Genomic DNA, 18,228 nt, shown 5'->3' with positions numbered 1-18,228 from the left:
GTGACTGTGTATTACTTATCTGACTTTTTGGTAATGTTTATCTCTGATGATAGAGCTCAATAATTAAACAAAATAGCTATTAGAACATAGGAGGAGATTAAAGAGCTGGAGACAGCAGTTTGCTGTTATAATCCCTCTAAATCACCAAACATTCCTTGTATTTATGGATCATATAAATCTATACATTTATGGATTTATATATTTAAGAATAAAAATAAGATCAAGAGTAGATCGGAGTTAGGTTTACTTATCATTTGATAAAGTTTTTTACGCAAATATTTATAAACTAGAAAAAAAGTTTGAATAATAAGACTTTGTTTATGGTGTAATATATATATATAGTAATAAAAATAGCATTTGATAATAATTTACAGCCTTTTCAGTGATAAAGTATTATCGTCATTTTTGCATGTGTCTACAAATATTTTTAAACATTCACCTTTTTTCATGAGCTCAAAGTTTCTAAGGTTGGGACGTCTCCTTGCCGTCACAACCAAGGAGACAAGCTATAGAGAATCTTCCTCCACAGATTCTCTATAGCAAGTGTCTACAATTGTGGCCTTCAAGAACCACCATCCTGCAACTTCCTGTTTCAGTCAATGTTTTACCAGCTGTCTGCAGAACGTGATGACATGTTGAGGAGATAATTCAGCCACTCTGTTCCCAAACGGTGACTTTTGACTGCAGCTGGGCCACTATCAACATGTTAGTATGTTCAGTCATTAGAAACATCATGGTAAAATTAAAATAATTATTTAAATCTAAATCTGACAGAGGTATTGTCATGAACGGCTATTTTGACGAAGAACTGAACGTGGACACCTTGTGTAGCTTGTAGAACTCTGCTTTATTTGTCCCAGTGCCACAATACAACTGCTGGATGTACAGCGCATGCTCATCAGTCTGCCCCCGGCTACGGAAGCCTAACTGTGACATATCACTACATCTCCCCCTTCTAGCAGTGAAACCCGCTTGCTTAACCCTTACATGGATACTTTGCAGAAATACTTAAGTTAGAAATAGCATCTCTTAACACTAGGACGTTGGGGTAGATTGCCCTCAGTCCGCAGCAACGTAAGGATTATTCTGCCCTCAACAGTTGCTGTTCCTACCAAACCTACAAAACAAACTTAAAAGTTTCATTTACTTTTAGCAAACTGGTGGTAACTCCAACATATGAATCTTTAGACTTACAAAGTTCCAGTGCTCTTTCAAAATTTCAATTTGCTTCTTTTCTTTCCCCCCCTTTTTTGTTGTTTTTTTTAGCTTGTATCAAATTACTCTTCTAAAGAAATGAAACAAACTGCAACATGCAAAAATGTTTTCCCCTGTCCTTGAAAACTCAAAATTAGAATGAACTTAATACATTTCTGAACTCTATAGGTCACACCTAGATACCTGAACCAAACAGGTGAAGTAAAGGGCTTTGAGTCACTAAGTGTCTCTATATCTCAGAGGAATTTTGACTACTCTGCCCCTGGATGTAACCCGTGACCCTTCAAGTGTAGTAGGACGTTCCACATCTGGGCACAACTGCTTCTGAACAGGACTTCTGGCCGTGGAGTCGGAACTGTCCTCAGGTGGAAAGCTGGTCAGTCGGTGGGAAGTGGGAAGTGGGACAGCTTGCAGGTGTCTCCAATTCCGTCAAAGCACAGCTCCATTCTCTGTGTCCACCATGTAAGACCGTGGCTCTTTGCATTTGGCAATAACTTTAGCTGGGGTTTTCCAACCTTTTTCACCGTCCAGTCTTATTCTGACGTTCTGTCCTGGTTGTAGTGTGGGAAGTGGTTGTGCAGAGTGATGGCGGTCATGGAAGAACCGATACGCTGATTTTGTCTGGTCATCCATTTGCTGAACCAGTTCTTTGTCCACCGGAGCAGCTTGCAACTTGCTCTCGAGCATTGGCAATGTAGTTCTAATCTCTCTCCCAGTCATAAGTAGTGCAGGGCTCACACCTGTGGCAGTACTAGGAGTTGCTCTGTAGCACACCAGGGCCAAATGGGGGTCAGGCTGCTTCAAGATGTTCTTAGCAGTCTGAACCACTCGTTCAGCAGCACCATTCGCCTGAGGGTAATGGGGACTAGAGGTTGTGTGCACAAATCCATACTCTCTGGTGAAGTCCTGGAACTCAGTACATGTGAACTGAGTAGCATTGTCACTGACCAGTTCCAGTGGAATTCCCCACCTCCGGAACATACCCTTGAGTCGACTAATAGTCCTTCGAAAAGAGGGGAAATGGAACATGGAGTGGCGTTTTCAGGCTGTAGGGCTCTGCGTCTGCTTTCAGTTCTACTTTGACAGGGTCGCACTTAAGCAGGCCAATTTCTCCAAAGATGTCCCCTAGGAGGTCTGCGTTTATGTTGTTGACCCTTCTGACCAAACCCATCCTCCTAGCAACACTACCTCCCAACAGGTTGTGTGCATAGGGTCCCTTTATGACAGTGACCCAGAACCGGTATTTCTGCCCTTTAAACTGACTTGTGGCCAGAAACTTACCCACAAAGTGGACTTCGCCTCCAGGGCTGGTGACAAGTGGCATTTTACTTGCTGTGACCAATCTTGGGCTCTTTGGCAGTTTGTTAAATGCAGTTAGTGACATCACCGTAATGTCTGCACCTGTGCCGATTTTAAATTGGACAGAACAGCCATTTACAGGTAACTCTACAAGCCACTCATTTTCTGAATCTGGCTGCTCAGTTATTGCTGGCTTGGTATTAGTTACTGCTCCAAGAAAAAACATATCGTCCCTCTCCGCTGGGTTGTCAGACACCACTGTCACCTCTTTCAGCATTTTTGTTTTGCAGACTACTTCAAATTGTTCAGTTTTATTGCATTTCCGGCACCTCTTATTCTTAGCTGGGCATGACTGCATTTTCCCATGTTGTCTATTACAGCGAGGGCATGTAAGGATATATTTGGACTCACCGAGCTCCGGTTTTCTCTGCCATTGTGCATCGTTGTTGCTCTTTTTAGTGTGAAAATGCCGTCTTCCTTGACTCATTCCGTCCACAGCATACTCCACACGCAAACTCGCGCTCTGCTGTTTGATTTGTTCGCTTTGGCGTGCTATCTGGATAGCTCGTTCAAGTGTGAGGTCTGCCTCCAGCTGCAATTTTTGGGAAACATCACGCTCCAATATGCCTATCACTATCCTGTCTCGAATTTGTTCATCTTTGGTACCTCCGAATTCACAGTATTGTGCTAGCTCGTATAAGCTTCTAACGAATGCTTCGACTGGCTCTCCGTCTTTCTGCACTCTCTTATGAAAGCAAGCTCTGTCATGAATAATGTTCCTTTTAGGCACAAAATGGTCGCTAAATTTCGCCATTACCGTCGTATAGTCAATCAATCAATCAATCAAATTTTATTTGTATAGCACATTTCAGCAGCAAGGTATTTCAAGGTGCTTTACATAATTAAAGAAAAAAAAATAAGAACAGCATGTGACATTAAATAAGCAGTAAGAAAGAGAAAGATTTTGAAAAAAAAGTAAAAGATAAAAAAATATATATATTTTTTCATCAGTCCAGCTCAGGATGAGTCTCTAAGGTTTCTTCCTCTGCCTCTTCTTCGTTGTTTTCCCTCTCATACACAAAACTTAACTCAAGTGCTACTAGCAAATATTTAGACAACACAAATGTGGTTGCAGTCAGTAAATGCGCTACTACATATCTATTTTTAATGGTTTTATTTTTAGTTGTTAACCATAATTTTCATAATGTAAGATTTACAATGCGAAAATATTCAAACATGGAAGACTAGGCTTTTAATGACGTAATGATGTTCTTGTCGGTCTGACTGACAACAGCTAACCGCATTAGCATTACAAATCGACTTTTTGGGGGGCAAAATGAATGTACATAGCTGAACATAGACAACAACATCAGTAGCCTACAGGCTACTTGTTAACAAGCTTAAGGTCAGGGGTGAAAGTAGGCGTGTACGGTAGGGTACTGCGTACCCCTAAAAGATTTAGCGGGGGTACGCAGTACCTGTAAGAGGGGGGAGCGGCTGTCTGCTGTAAAAAATCAATGGGTTCACTGTGTAGACGTGAGTGAAACTAATCAGCCGTGACTGATTAGTTTTTCAAGAACAATCTAAAACACAACTTAATCAGTTAATAAATAGCTCCCCCCACCCCCATTTCATATTGTTTCTGAACTGTTCGTGCTTTGTTAGAGCAGCGGTGCGATACGTCAATCGCGCAAAGTTTTGAGTTGATCTCGGCATTAGGTGACAAACTGAACGCCCCCAGGACGCTGAGACCAGCACGTCCTCCTCTGACTCCTTATCAAAACGTTTGTAACTTTATTAAAGAACAAAAATAAATAAATAAAACAAATCAACAAAACGTGTTCAAATTAATGAAAGAACAAAAATAATCTCAGTAATTATTGTTTCAACAAGGTATTGCGCAATTATGTGCGTTTCGTTTCCATTACCTAAATCAGAGATTCCCAAACTGTGGGGCGCCCATTGCAGGGGGGGAGGGGGAAGCCGTCTGGGTGAAACCCCCCCCCAAAAAACATGAACACTGTATGCGCTGGGTTTTTACCTTAAAATGGCCAATTCTCTGTCATTCCTATGTCAATTTGATACAGTAGGAGCTCCCACACTTTCCATATCTGTGTCCTCTGTCACTTTTATCAGCAGTAATCCGTTGTTAAAGCGGGGGAGGGGAGGATTCTTAGAGATTCCCTGTCTCTAAGAACAGGGGGGAGAGGGGTGGGTAATTGACTTTTTTGGGGGGGAAATGAATGTATGTAGCTGAACATAGACAACAACACCAGTAGCCTACAGGCTAGTTAAGCTTAAGGTGATGTATTGATATTAGCTAGTCATCATTTAGCTAACTTTACCTGCATCCAACAGCTTTACTCAACTCAGTCTGTTAGTTTGGGGGAAAAACTGTGAAAAGTTCTTTGCGTTTTGCTGGTTTGCTGCCATGATCCTAATACAAACCTGCATAGCTCCGCACAGCAGCAGCAGGTCTCCTTCGCTGCCGCACAGGCGTAAACCCAGCGCGAGCGTCTTAGCGTTCATGTTGCGTTTAAAGGGGGCTCGGAAAACCAGGTTACGATATGTTAACAACGGATTAAACTGTTTTAACTGCTGATAAAAGTAACAGAGGACACAGATATGGGAAGTGTGGAAGCCTCTACTGTATCAAATTGACATAGGAATGACAGAGAGTTGGCCATTCTAAGGTAAAAACCCAGGGCATACAGCGTTCATGCTTTTTTTTTTTTTTTTCTCCATCCAGACGGCTTCTCCCCTCCCCCCACCTGCAATGGTATGGGCCCCCCCTAGGGGGCGCGCCCCGCAGTTTTGGAACCTCTGGTCTAATCTGAACCGCATGCTTCTACTTAAACAAAAATGTGCTTTAAAAAACTTAGATTTTTGGAATCCGTTATTGAAAAAATAACAAGGTAGCATTTTCACTGGCTTTAGTGGAGGTTTGATGAGTGTCAGTAGATGAAATAGCGCTTTCTGAAAATGGGCAGGTGCCCAGGGCGGCTTCTCCTCTTGGGCGGCACAAGCTGCCAGACTAGTAAGCACTTTTGCAGTTGGCCTATTTCTTGCTTGAAATGCAGGTTAGTATGTCAGGACTTTTTATAACAGCTGTGCAAATTAATTTAACTTTCTTGAAGTGCAATTGTGTAAAATGCCTTATTTTAAAATAATTAGATGATATTTGGCAGTTGTTTATGAATTTGAGTCTAGATCAAAATGCAACTACCACACACAATTACATAAATGTTTGACTAATGGTGCAATCTACTTGAATTGTATGTATTTTTCGTACTGTATGCATTTAATGCCGTGGCATATGGTGTGATTGTGAATATTTCCACATAAAATATTAAGAGAATATTGAGTGCAGCCTGTAGTGTTGTTGCAGCAGGTTTGAGGCTGCGCAGCAGTGAACTCTGACCGTCTGACCATGCATGTAGCCGGAGATGAGTACATGAGAGAACGCGCTGCAAAGACATCTGACATGGATTAGATTACAGAGCAGGAGAAAGCTGCAAGCAGGGAGGGAGAGCATGAGGACGAGAGACCAAAGTGGTTCTGTTGAGAGACAGCAGATCGCAGAAAGAATCCGCTGTTGTCTTGTTTACTCGCTTTGATTAGAATCTGCTTCTTAAAGGAGAGCAGGGCCTCAGGCGCAGGGACTCAGCTAAATTTCATCAGCAGCTATCTAAACGCCCCACCATGGCACTACTCCGACGTCCAGACGAGGCGTGCAAACACAACAGAGGCACGGTCCGTGTGACATAATGTGTTATTGACTGAACAGACGCCCCGGCTCCTGGGTCATCTCCATCTGCTCCCCCGCCCTATTGGCCCGTGTCACTGAGCGGTGGGGGGAGGAGGAGGAGGGGCAGATCGGGCTTCTGGGACTTTAGGACTCATAACTCCAGCACTGCATCACATGGCCGCAGGACATACAGTCAGCTCTGAGGAAACAGTTTGTGGCTGTGCTGCGTCCACCATTAGGATGTGGTGCATCTTAGCCTGGCTGACCAGGCTGAATTTTGAGGGCCGATTCCACCATTAAGGCTTTTACATGTGTAAAAATATAAAAATTATTATAATAATAGAAGGTAGAACAATTTGGTTGCAATTTGTAGGTTAACAAATCTGCAGTTATTATGCCCAACACAAAGACTTTGTTTTTATTATTATTATTATTATTATTATTATTATTATTATTATTATTATTATTATTATTTAGGACTATTAGAAATGTTTCTGCTGCGAACAGGAAGGGTGCAAACATTGATAAAGCATTTGAATGCCAGCATTGATTTGAAGGGTTGTTTGAGATTGGCCAGCTGTTACTATCATTCTTCACATGAAATTAATGCTAATCTGTATGACTCTGAAGGACAAGAAAAATGACCTGAAATCTTCACATTTGTTATAGTTTTAATCAAGATAGATAGATAGATAGATAGATAGATAGATAGATAGATAGATAGATAGATAGATAGATAGATAGATAGATAGATAGATAGATAGACTTCTTAAATGCATAACTTGAACACAAATTAATGATAAATATCAAACTGTGAATGAAATCCAACTATTGTGTTAGGTTAAGACCTGTCTTATTGTCTAGAATCAGCACAGACTTTAACAAAATCATCTTATATCAAATGTATGAGTGCACTGATTGCAGTTTTCTGGAGAAACCCTGATCCGCTGATTTTGATTTTAGCACATACTAAAGTCAGAGACAGGTCACATCGATCATGGAGCTAGATATCAGTGGATAGCTTGGTTTCACATGTGTTGGGATGATTGCCGGTCATCCAAAATTAAAAAAATCGGGGTCGACTGATAGGTCGGCCGGTTGACTGATCCCTTTTCCCCAATCGAATGCTAAACTTAATCAAAATTTGCCACATTAGAATAATTTGCAGCATCGTTAGAATGAACATTTTGGAATAACAAACAATTCCAGAATATGATGCTAGCTAATATCAAACGATTCTTGACTACAGTTATGTGCAGCGGCTGAAAATGCAAAAGCAAAAAAGGAAAGACTAAAGTGCAGAGTAAATAAATTAAAGGAAGAATTGATACAGTATGTACGAAAATGAGAGAATTAAAAAACAGACCAATTAAATGCAATGAATTCACAATATATTTTTAGAGAATTTAAAAAAAAACATGATATAAAAAATAAATTCACTCTTTTTATTTACAGTTTGAACAGTTGAGATTTGATCAAACACTCATAATATCAACTAATCAACTACATGTAGTAACTACAACTCTGTCTGTATGGTCAATGCATGGAAAATACTTCAACACTGATCGTCATCGCCTGTGGTTAATACAGAGCCTCACATAGTGTAAATGTTTCGCGTGTAAAAGAATTCCTATTGGGAAACTAGCTAAACAGCACTTAGCTAGTTTTAAAACTAACCCTCTGGTGTATAAAGTAAGCTGCTGCATTTCACTTTCAGCAAAGTTGTAAAAGCGTAGAAGGTTGCTGTAGCATACTTCTTGTGTTCATTTGTAGCAGATACACTAAAGATGTCAAAAATCATTTTTCTCAATAATTGATAATGCTAATATTTAAATACTGAAGTAGCATCACATGCTACTTCTATTATCCAGTGCAAAACACAAGATGGTGACTTCTTCCTTTTAATGCAGCTAAAAAATATGTTAGTGCTTTAGTCACCCCCAAGGCGATGCCGCCCTGAATAGAGAGCCATACTGAAATAATTTATAGCAAAAAAAATAAAATAAAATAAAAATAAAACAAGAGGAAGAACAATATTAAACACATCTGAGAGAAGAGGTGTCAAGGCAGACTGAAATGACATCATACTGCTCACCCTCCCCTCTTATCCCGCTTCCATCACCACCACCTCCTTTACCCAGCCCATATACTCCTACAAGCGCGTACACACACACACACGCACACACACACACAGTAGCTAAGTTAAGGCCCTGCAGAAGCCCACTTACAAAGGTGTCGGTGCCGCCGGGACACAGCACATAGAAAGAAACGCCGGGCTCTGCGTAGAAGTCCAGCCGCCGCTCGTCGTTTTCCTCGGCGAAGATCAAGTCGAACGGGTTCCCGGAGCACCACTTCTCCGCCGCCTCCACCAGATGCTTGAACTCCATCCTCTGCTGTCCTGTCTACCGTGTGTCCCTGGCTCCGGAGATCGATTTCCCCCCACCCCCCGTGCCCACCCTTTGGCCGTCGCGGCGATGATGCTCAAGACGCAAAGAACAGCAGCATCAGCAGCAGCAGCCTCCGCTATAGCGCATCTCCTCTGCGCGGCACCGGCGGCGAACAGCAGCGGGGTGGAGACGGTGGCTGCAGCTGCTGCTCTGCACGGTGAGCCGACCGATGGGGTTGATGTTCATCCGCCTCTCAGAGCCCCATTCCTCTCTTCCTCCTCACCGCGTTATGAAATCAGACCGTCGCATATATGCATACGCAGGAGGGACGCTGGGATAAAAAAAAAGAAGAGGGAGAGGGAGAGAGAGAGAGGCGATGACGAACGGCTAAGCGGCCCAGCAGTCCACCGCAATCTGTTGGCTACATTAGACTGAATTAGACACCGTGTGAAACATGGGATCATATATAAAAACATAGAAGATGATGTCACTGGATGTAACCTTCAGGATGAACTCCCCCTTTCTCTTTTCTTTTCTTTCTTTCTTTTAAGAAAAGTCAGCTATGCTAAATTATGATGCATAATTTCATACGTTTCTTCCTCGAAAAACAATTAATTATTTAAAGTAAAACAATAATTCAAGCATGATTTATGATACATTTGAATGCAACCATATGCCTAATTAATTATTCTGATACAGTTCCAGTGAGTTGAAACTAGGGTTGCACCGATTGATCGGCCATTGGTCGAATCTTAAGCGACATCGATTTTATCCCCCGATCTTATTTAACTCTGCAAATGTCTGAAAATCAGTCACTATCCTGTCTTGCTCTGCTGTGAAAAAGGGCTGAGTGACAGACCTGCCCACCGGGTCACGTTGATAATAACCACCCCACTGTTGGCAAGTAAATTGTCGCTGTATTTGACAACTTTTAAGACAAACTAAATTGGCCAAAACTGGCTCTTTGAAGACATATATCAGCCAGATAATTGCATTTGGTGTACCTCTACTGTACGGCTAATTGATCCCTCTAAATTGTTCTTAGTTGTTGCTAACTTAGCAACTTTATCGCTGTATGGACTCTGAAAAGAAAACAAAAGGGATTAGCCAAAATTGGCTTTGTAAAATTGGTGATTGGTTATAAAACTTAAATTTGTGCACCCCTATAGTTAAAACTTTGACAGTGTATTGAAAGAAGCCATTTTGTACCCCTTGAACTTTTTCACTTATTTTTACGGTACAGCTTTTATTAGTTGCATGCAATACAACAATTTCTGCATAGCTGTAAAGGAATCAAATAAAAATTCAATGTTTATGCAACCGCTTTTCATTTTAATAGCCTTGAATCGAATCCAGTGCAACCAACCACATTCAGACATCTCCTATTGGTACTGAATAGAGTCAGAGAGTCATTGAAGTCCAGCTGATCAGCAATGGACAGAGAGTTTAGTTGGAGAACATTAGTGAATAAACAGCATTGTGGAACAACAACAACCTTATCAGCACATCGAAGGCACTCAGTTTAAGTTTGCTGCACTTCGTTGGAGATAATTCACACATTATTCACTATCCCCACATTGAAACATAGTAGTGGAAGCATCACGCTGTGGGGATGTTTTTCTCAACAGGGACATGAACGAGAAGAGAAGGGAGGTGAAACATGTAAAAGTTTGAGGCAGAAGTGGAGTTTCACCTTTCAGCAGGAGATTGGTGCTAAACATACTTCTAGTTAAAATGCAAGGATTTAGACCAGGGGAGGCCAAACTGTGGCCAGCCCTTGAAATGATTCTGTTCGGCCCAAGACCACAGGTTGAACCATAACTTTACCAACAAAATAGAAAACAATTGATGACCCAAAGTATTTGGAAATGTCTCTTTTAAATAAGGCAACAGTCCAAAGCTGTTTTTATGTTTTGGGCCTATATTGAGTTATAGATTTTGTTAATATTTTATTTATTGTCAAGTAGTAAAAAATGGAAAAACAATGTTGCAGTACCTTGTGTTGGTTTAATCCAAAAAAATCCAGAAGATTTTCTATGTGACTGGAGCCCGCCACTAAATATTTATCCACTGGGAGTAAACAGTATTTCTCAGTTTCCTAGAAATAAGACAGATGCAGACAAAAGCACTTTAATGGGATCCAGCATGCTGGGAGCCGCTGGTGGAGAAAAGGCTCTGTTTACAGGAATCTAGACGCTTCCAGTCAGGTTGTCCCACCATGCTCCCCGGAGTCCTGGCCACTAGATGGCGGAGAGGAACCACCGAAAAGTCCGTGTTGTCGCGGAGTTCCAACAAGCTGGACATATTTCAGTTCAAGCATCTTCACAAGGCTTTTACCAAAGTAAAAGTCATCTGGGTTTCAGAATTAAAAAAAACTAGTCATACTTGTTAATTTAGAGAACAAACCCTCCATAAGCTAATCCATTTTCAATGATTTTGTGGCTTTTGCTTATGTTTTAAAGAGAGATGAAGCACACATTAGTGAGGTAAGATGAATAATTTCAGATTCCCTCTTGAAATGTAATTTTATTTTTCTATTGTATGTTTTCTATTGTATATTTGGTATTGATTGTATATCAATATGAAATATCTCACACCTAATACATGATGGCGGCAGCATCATTCTCGGGGATATATTGACAACTATTGATGCAACATTACAAAATAGAAATTATTGAAATGGTAGGTCAAGCATAATTTTTAAAAGACACTAGTTTAAGTATCTTTTTGATGTCACACCAAGCCCCTAAAATGTATTGTAATATAATTTTAATCAATTAATCGCTGGCAGTTATTTTAAAGCAGTAACATAAAAAAAAGCCGCCATCTTTCACAGCATTTTTCCAAATTTACCTTCTAACTTGAAATGTTTTCATTCGAAAACAAATGAGGCTTCCACTTCAGTTTGACTTTTATTTTGAAGGCCCCAACCCGGAAACACTCCCATTGATCAGCGTAGGTAAATTTCTTCTTTGTAGTTCGTTCGCGAGCCGAAGTTATGGTCCTTCGTAGGCTGCTTGTGGACGTCACCGCGGCCGGACGCGGCGCTATGCGGACCCCGCGGTCACCTCACCTCCCGTCCGCCCAGTAGACCCTGCGAGCCCGCTGAGAGCGATGCAGACTGCCGGACGCTCTGCGTGAAGGTTAAACAGGGCGGACCGCCGCCCGCTGCCAGACGCTCTGCAACCCTCATTGTCTGCGCTGGAGACCCTCGCTTCTTCAAAAACACACACAAAAACATTTTTTTGTAGATATTCCCCGAGGATGGAGCGCAATGGGAATATCTGCGAGGACGATCCTCTGTGTGCTGAGGAGGAGGAAGAAGTAGATCCAAGAATCCAGGTGAGAGATGTCTGGAAAAGTTGGGATGAAACATTCTTGTGAATAATTTATTGATGTATTATTTAGAGTACACTGGATTTATGTGTTTTGGGTCATATGCAGGGACGCACAGTTGATAATTTGACTAAACAGAAGTGACTGTGCATCGCCTCCATTCTGATCTAACGGTCTGCCTCTCTTTGTCCCTGCCGTGTTTGCTGTAAACAGGGAGAGCTGGAGAAGTTGAACCAGTCCACGGATGACATCAACCGCTTGGAGAGCGAGCTGGAGGTAAGGAAAAGAAAAGATCATCTGTATCACTACTGGATCTGTCCTGCCGGGGTAAACAGCGCAGCCATCCAGCTTGAGATGTTTTCATTTAAACACAGGAGCCTTTCTGTTTCAGTTACAGTTCAGGTAGTTTTAAATACCTTTCTTCCCTTATTTTGTCACGTTAAAAACCAGAAACACCAGTATGTCTATAACCTTCCTGTATAATTAAGGGGAAGGAAAACAACAGCTGGGTTTCAAAACATTTAAAAATGTATTAGCTCTTCTGTGTCAATACTTTGTTGTTTTTTTTCCCCCCCACAGATTCTCAATAAAATTTCAGCCTGGACTTTAACTGGGCCGTGTTTATGCTTTGATTTGAAACCTTCAGTTGAAGCTTGGGCTTTAAGGTTTTAGGATTGTAGCCCAGCTCTCATTTTTTTCTCATCATGATTCTGCCACCACCGTGTTCCATAGTGGGAATGATGTTTTCAGGGTCATGTGTAGTGTTGCTTTTAGCTTCATTTATAAATCAAACACAGTTTGACTCAGTTAGTTCACATCTAAAAGGCACTGAATTTAACTTTTTTTCATTTAAAAAATATAAAATGCTTTTTTTCTGTATAGTTTTGCAGTTTTATGCTATTACTATGCAGTGCTGTGTTGGTCTATTAGAGAAAACCCCAGTAAAATAAATAAAAGTTTGTGGTTTTAATATGACAAAAATCGCGTGAAAGCTGTTGCTAGGTGCTGGATGCTTTCCTTAGCAGCAGTGTTTTGGCTTCAAAACGGTTCAAGAGCCTCAGAAAGATGGAAAATTCTGGCCTCTTTCTGTAGGAAAAAAAAACATGGAACAACTGCTTAATAGCACCTCTGTGGCAACTTAGAGACCGGTCATTGCTCTTGCCATTGAGCTGCAACTCCCTTCCCCTGATTGTGAAGGCAGAAATGAAACGCTTTTAAAGAGAAAGAAAGCTGTAAACTCTAAAAAGATTGATTGTTAGTAGACGGGATTTTTCTTTATTGCTCTGGCTTGCGTTCAGATACGACCTAAACATTCCAGAGTGAGGCCACAGGTTTTCCTATCCTAAAAGTAGGCCTCTTCTGTTTCTCATCAAGAGAGGGTGGGATTAGCCTCCTTTTTTACTTTCTGTTTCCTGTTCTGTAATACAAAAAGCAAAAGAAAACATTCTCTCTTCATTTGTAATGCTCCAAGAAGCCCATGTTTCTGAATGGCAACGTGCAACTGTGACATTTAGCAACGTCCTGAGGCTAAACGTTCAACGGCCAGGCTGCTTCCCTGCACTGCCAGCACATGATTAAGGAAGATGTAGATTTAAAGGATTTGGGGGGAAAAATCAGGCAGTGAAGTTAAATCCTTGCTCAAACTGTGTGCAACTCTGCTGACACATTTATAAACCTCTCTTTTTGCTCCCACAAGTAGAACGCTGTGTGTGTGTGTATGTGTGCGCGTTTACGTGTGTGTGTGTGTGTGTGTGTGTGTGCTTGTGTATGTGTGCTACAGGGAGGATAATAAATACTAAAACCCTGGTAGAAATGTGTAGAATAAATTCATCTTTTTTTGGAGCAGAATAGCCTCACTTTGAATAAAAATGAAAACAATCCAACCTCTATTGGATTAGTTTTTTTGTTGTTGAACTATTCTGCTGCTGACTTGGCCATATGTTTTGATTAGCGACTCAGTGAAAAACCCCAAAGAGTCTGCGATGTCATCTTACAATCTTACACCTGATACAGACACTTAGCGACACTACGATAAGCTTTTCTTAGTCGTTTCCTGTTTAAGAAGATCAAAACAAATCTGCCTTATTTGAAGTAAATATTCTCTTTTCTCTCTCACTTTGAAGAATGGTTTAGAGCAATGGGTAATGTTATATTTATACCCCAACGAAACTGGTATTTGTGTAAAACTAACTAAAAGAACAGATACTCTGATCAACTAAAAAAGATAAAGGATAACTTGAAGAAAATGTTTCTATTTATATGATTTATAGAAATTATTATGTTATGTTGGTGTAGTTGGTAACACTAGATGCGTTGCCTTTATAAATGTGCTTTGTCAATCACATTTTTCTGCCAACGTCGGAAAAAAACACAAATTCGCAATTGCGGTGTTTCCATTAAATGTGAAACACAATTAGAATCACCCGTGAATAAGTTTGTTTACATGATAAGTCATTAAAAAACATTTCGCACCACAATCCTCCAACTACTTACTGCCATCAACGTCTTTGTGGTTTTGCGAAATAAATCAGTTTTGATCTTGCCAAGAAAACCAGCAAATGCTAGCATCAAAACTTTATTGAAAACCAAGAGATTTTTCACAATTGCCGCGTTTACCTAATTTATTTTCAAATCTAATTTATTTTCAAAATGTCAAATTGCGCAATTATATGGTCAGTGGAAACGCAGCTATTGTTGCCTTGCAGCAAAAAGTCCGGGATTTGAACCCCAGGAGTATGCATGTTCTCATGCAAGCATGAGTTCTTTCTGGGTACTTTAACTTCTCCTTACAGTCCAAAAACCTGACTGCTAGCTAGGGGTGCACTGAAAAATCGGCTTTAATTTCGAGAGATCAGCACTTGATCAACACTTAAATGTAAAACCGACCTTATCTAACTGTACGCAGGTCTGAAAATCATCCACCTCTCTGCCAAGAGTGACGGCTAACTTATGGACCCACCAACCAGGTCATGTTTGCTGATGCGCAGTTAACAACAGTCACTGCACTGTTGTTAATTTAGCAGATTTGTCGCTATATTTAACGACATTTCAGATAATAAAAAATTGGTATCAGTGAAAATTGGAATCGGCAGGCCAGGCTTTTTAAAAATTGGTATCAGCCTAAAAATTGGAATCGGTGCCCCCGTACTGCTAGGTCTCCCCTAACCCTGTAGGAATGCATGTGGGTACAGACTATGGATACATGGATTGTTGTTGCATGTTCCAGTAATTATGCCACCAGTGATTTTGTTTTTCAAAATGAGATTTTCTCACTGATTAACTGTAATCATATTAAAGGTTGGATTTCCCTAAATTTCTCAGTGTGAAATTTGTTATTTATAAAATATGAACTCGTTTCAATGCTTTTTTTTTTTTAAGAGCTTCACTGGTAAAATTTGAGGTTGCTGTATATGCAGCTGTACACAGGATTTACCTCCTGGATTCAAAAGCTGCATCATTATCTCAGTGCAGGAATGGCTCGTCAGGAAGTGCTATGATGTCACAGGAAGTGCGCTTCCTGCGACGCCCTCCCCGTTTTCCTTCGCTAACCTTTCATTTGCTGCTCAGTCAGCTTGATGAACAGGATGCAGGTGTTGCCTTTTTATGCCGGGCTTCTCCAAATTACAGCCTCCACAGACCACCAGAGGCGGCATTTCACACACACATCCACACAAACACTGATATGCAAACAGGTACCAAATTACCTTTTGATTGCGTGAAAATGCAAATCTTCGAATACACAGCATTCGTTCAGGTTTCCGCCCACGCATTATCCTCACTGAAGCTCTCAGGACACCAAAGGATTAAGTGTTTCAGTTTTTAAAATGCTTCACACACATTGCTGACAGGTCATGAATGAAGGCAGTTCAATCCAGAAACCTGACTCTCTCTTCTCTCTGTGGTCATGGTTTTTATTCGTCACAATGAAAAATAGCATGGGTGTTTCTGCAGAAGAGACTGTCTAGAAAGTAGGAAAATGTTGACACAACCCTAGACTGCCAGAGAGCTGTGGTTGCTGATGGAGTTTTAGCTGTGGTCTGGAGTGTGCAACCCAAAAAAGAAGGTCAAGAATGCAGATTCCAGATGCCTGCACTGTTCTTATGTCTCCTCTCTGCAAAATTACACACAAGGCCTCATTTTTACACTATGAAGTTTTAAATTGTGGCGCTTATTTGCTTACTCCAGCAAAGGTTTTCCACATGCCAGGGCTGAGTGATTTGGGGTCACCATGTCCCCATAACAGCCGCCAGATGATTCCAACATGTCAACTGGTTGTTAGGGAGCCATGCCAGGAAACAGTCAATTCTGTCCCATTGTAGCAACACACACTGTTTGCTGAGCTTGGTTGTTTGTGGTTCTTATTTATGTTTTAGTTATTGTTTTCAGTTGCCATGTTTTATTTTGGATATTTAAAATATATTCCTGTTCCAGTGTAAAGTGTGTTTACATGTTTTTGAGAGGACAAACTTTCATTACAATGCCATTATCAATATACGACTTGAAAATGGTCTTAAGAACAAAAATATTTTCATTTATAGCAATCATTTATGGGACAATTTATCATCCAGTAAAAATTTTATTTATTGTGACAGGCCTAACTATGAATTATAAGGGATAATACGGGATTACAGAACCCGAGTCACACTCTGGAATCTCATATTACCTCATATTACCACTTAGCAAAGAGTTGACACATCACAGTCGATGTTCATCCGATCTCAAAAATTGCAAAATCTGATGAAGATAATTACTGGCTATTGATGTTGCACAATACCTTTGCTTGTAATCATGGCATTGAATCTTATTGGGCAACACTTCAAGTGTTAGTGACACAAAGTTCAGCCTTGGGGAAATTCTCTAGCGAAGATCCCCTGCAGAGGAAAGGTGGAAGTTGTAAGCTACTCCCTTTTGATTCAGCAAACCCAGCAACATGATCTGTAACCTCACAATGGCCTATCACATTTATTGTGCAGCTATAATCAGAAAGTAGGGCTTAAGTAGAAAACCTGATCAGTTGTGACCCCCAGATGTAATCAAATTAGTCACTTCGGTGCGACTCACTTCTCTTGGATGATGATTTTCAGCATCCATTCACTGTTTAGACTCTTCTATATTTCATGTTTTATGCCACTTGTAACTGTGTTATTTTGGGGTTTTAAATAAAGCATTTTCAACATTACTTGGCAGCATCAGTAAAAACACACTTAGTGCTGGCAGTTTAAATGCACACGACAAACAGCCCAGGAGAGATTCATGATAATTAAATATCTTTGAGATAAAGGACCAGGAATAGCATAATGGAAACATTGGAGCATTTTCTGAGTTGGAGTTGTGTGTTTCTTAATAGAGCAGAGAAATCTTGATTTATAAAAAGGCACAACAGAAGCCAACTTCAATCACGACCTAAAAGGTGACCCTCGCCTGGTTTATGCTTATGATCAAAAAGTACCTGACCACTCAACAAACAATGTTTACCATGCAGCATTTGATACGCTTATATATGCTGCTTTCTTCATGTCATCACATGTGCAGGACTTCCGCCAGAGGTTTCGAGCGGTGCTGGTGGAAGCAACAGTGAAGCTGGACGAAGTGTTGAAGAAAATCGGACGGGCTGTGGACGACTCCAAACCTTACTGGGAGGCCCGCAAAGTGGCAAGACGGGTACACATCTATACGCGCGCACGCATGCACGCACGCACGCACGCACACACACACACACACACACACAGAGCACAGTCAAGCTGGATTGACTCTGAAGCTGACAGACACTGTGACGGCGAGTTTACTGAGGATTACTGACAAGTTTAAAGCGCTCTACTTATATCTGCTTAAAGGGAGCCATCACATGAGGGCTATTTTTGCTTCCCTGAGCTAACTTCACATAGGAACACATTTACAAACTACTGATAGACTTGCAACAAATTTCATATTCTTGCTCTTTTTTTCTTACAGTTTTTTTAGTGCTTCCTGCACTGCTGCAGGTGGGTAGAACAACTTCCGGTGCGGTTTAAAACCCAAACTTTGCTTTTCTCGTCTGCAGAATACTTTACCAGCTAATCTTTAAAGCTAATGTTGATGCTTCAATCTGATTGGATACAGCCAGAATTGTGGAATCCATCGTCTTGGCCAAGGAATTGGGATCTTATGAGTCAGACTTCAGACGACTGACATTTGTGTGTCATAGCTGTGCTGAAATAGACTTGAGGGTTTTGGTGTGTGTGTGTGTGTGCGTGCGTGGGTGGA

General features: G+C 40.9%; 2 protein-coding genes across 3 annotated transcripts in view; one reads left to right on the top strand and one right to left on the bottom strand.

Annotated features, from left to right (window-relative positions):
• The window catches only part of mturn (maturin, neural progenitor differentiation regulator homolog (Xenopus)), a 25,186-nt gene extending 16,138 nt beyond the window's left edge, over positions 1–9,048 (bottom strand). The window contains exon 1 of the mRNA XM_007559753.2: positions 8,491–9,048. Within this exon, the coding sequence (XP_007559815.1) occupies positions 8,491–8,649 (159 nt within the window). The 5' untranslated portion in view covers positions 8,650–9,048. The remainder of the gene's footprint in view (positions 1–8,490) is intronic.
• A 2,517-nt stretch (positions 9,049–11,565) lies between these two features.
• LOC103143290 (SH3 domain-binding protein 5-like) overlaps positions 11,566–18,228 on the top strand; it is an 18,933-nt gene continuing 12,270 nt past the window's right edge. Inside the window, exons 1-3 of one of the 2 annotated variants that reach the window (XM_007559752.2) lie at positions 11,568–11,991; positions 12,199–12,261; positions 17,518–17,646. In XM_007559752.2, coding sequence (XP_007559814.1) covers positions 11,914–11,991; positions 12,199–12,261; positions 17,518–17,646 — 270 coding nt within the window. In that variant the 5' untranslated portion in view covers positions 11,568–11,913. Of the gene's footprint in view, positions 11,992–12,198; positions 12,262–17,517; positions 17,647–18,228 lie in introns of both variants that reach the window. The other variant, XM_016675165.1, reaches the window with a different exon arrangement.

The sequence above is a fragment of the Poecilia formosa genome, unplaced genomic scaffold (genome assembly GCF_000485575.1).
Source record: "Poecilia formosa unplaced genomic scaffold, Poecilia_formosa-5.1.2 Scaffold107, whole genome shotgun sequence".
Taxonomy (NCBI): domain Eukaryota; kingdom Metazoa; phylum Chordata; class Actinopteri; order Cyprinodontiformes; family Poeciliidae; genus Poecilia; species Poecilia formosa.
Note: the sequence above shows the minus strand (reverse complement) of the source record. Positions and strands in the feature narration are given on the sequence as shown.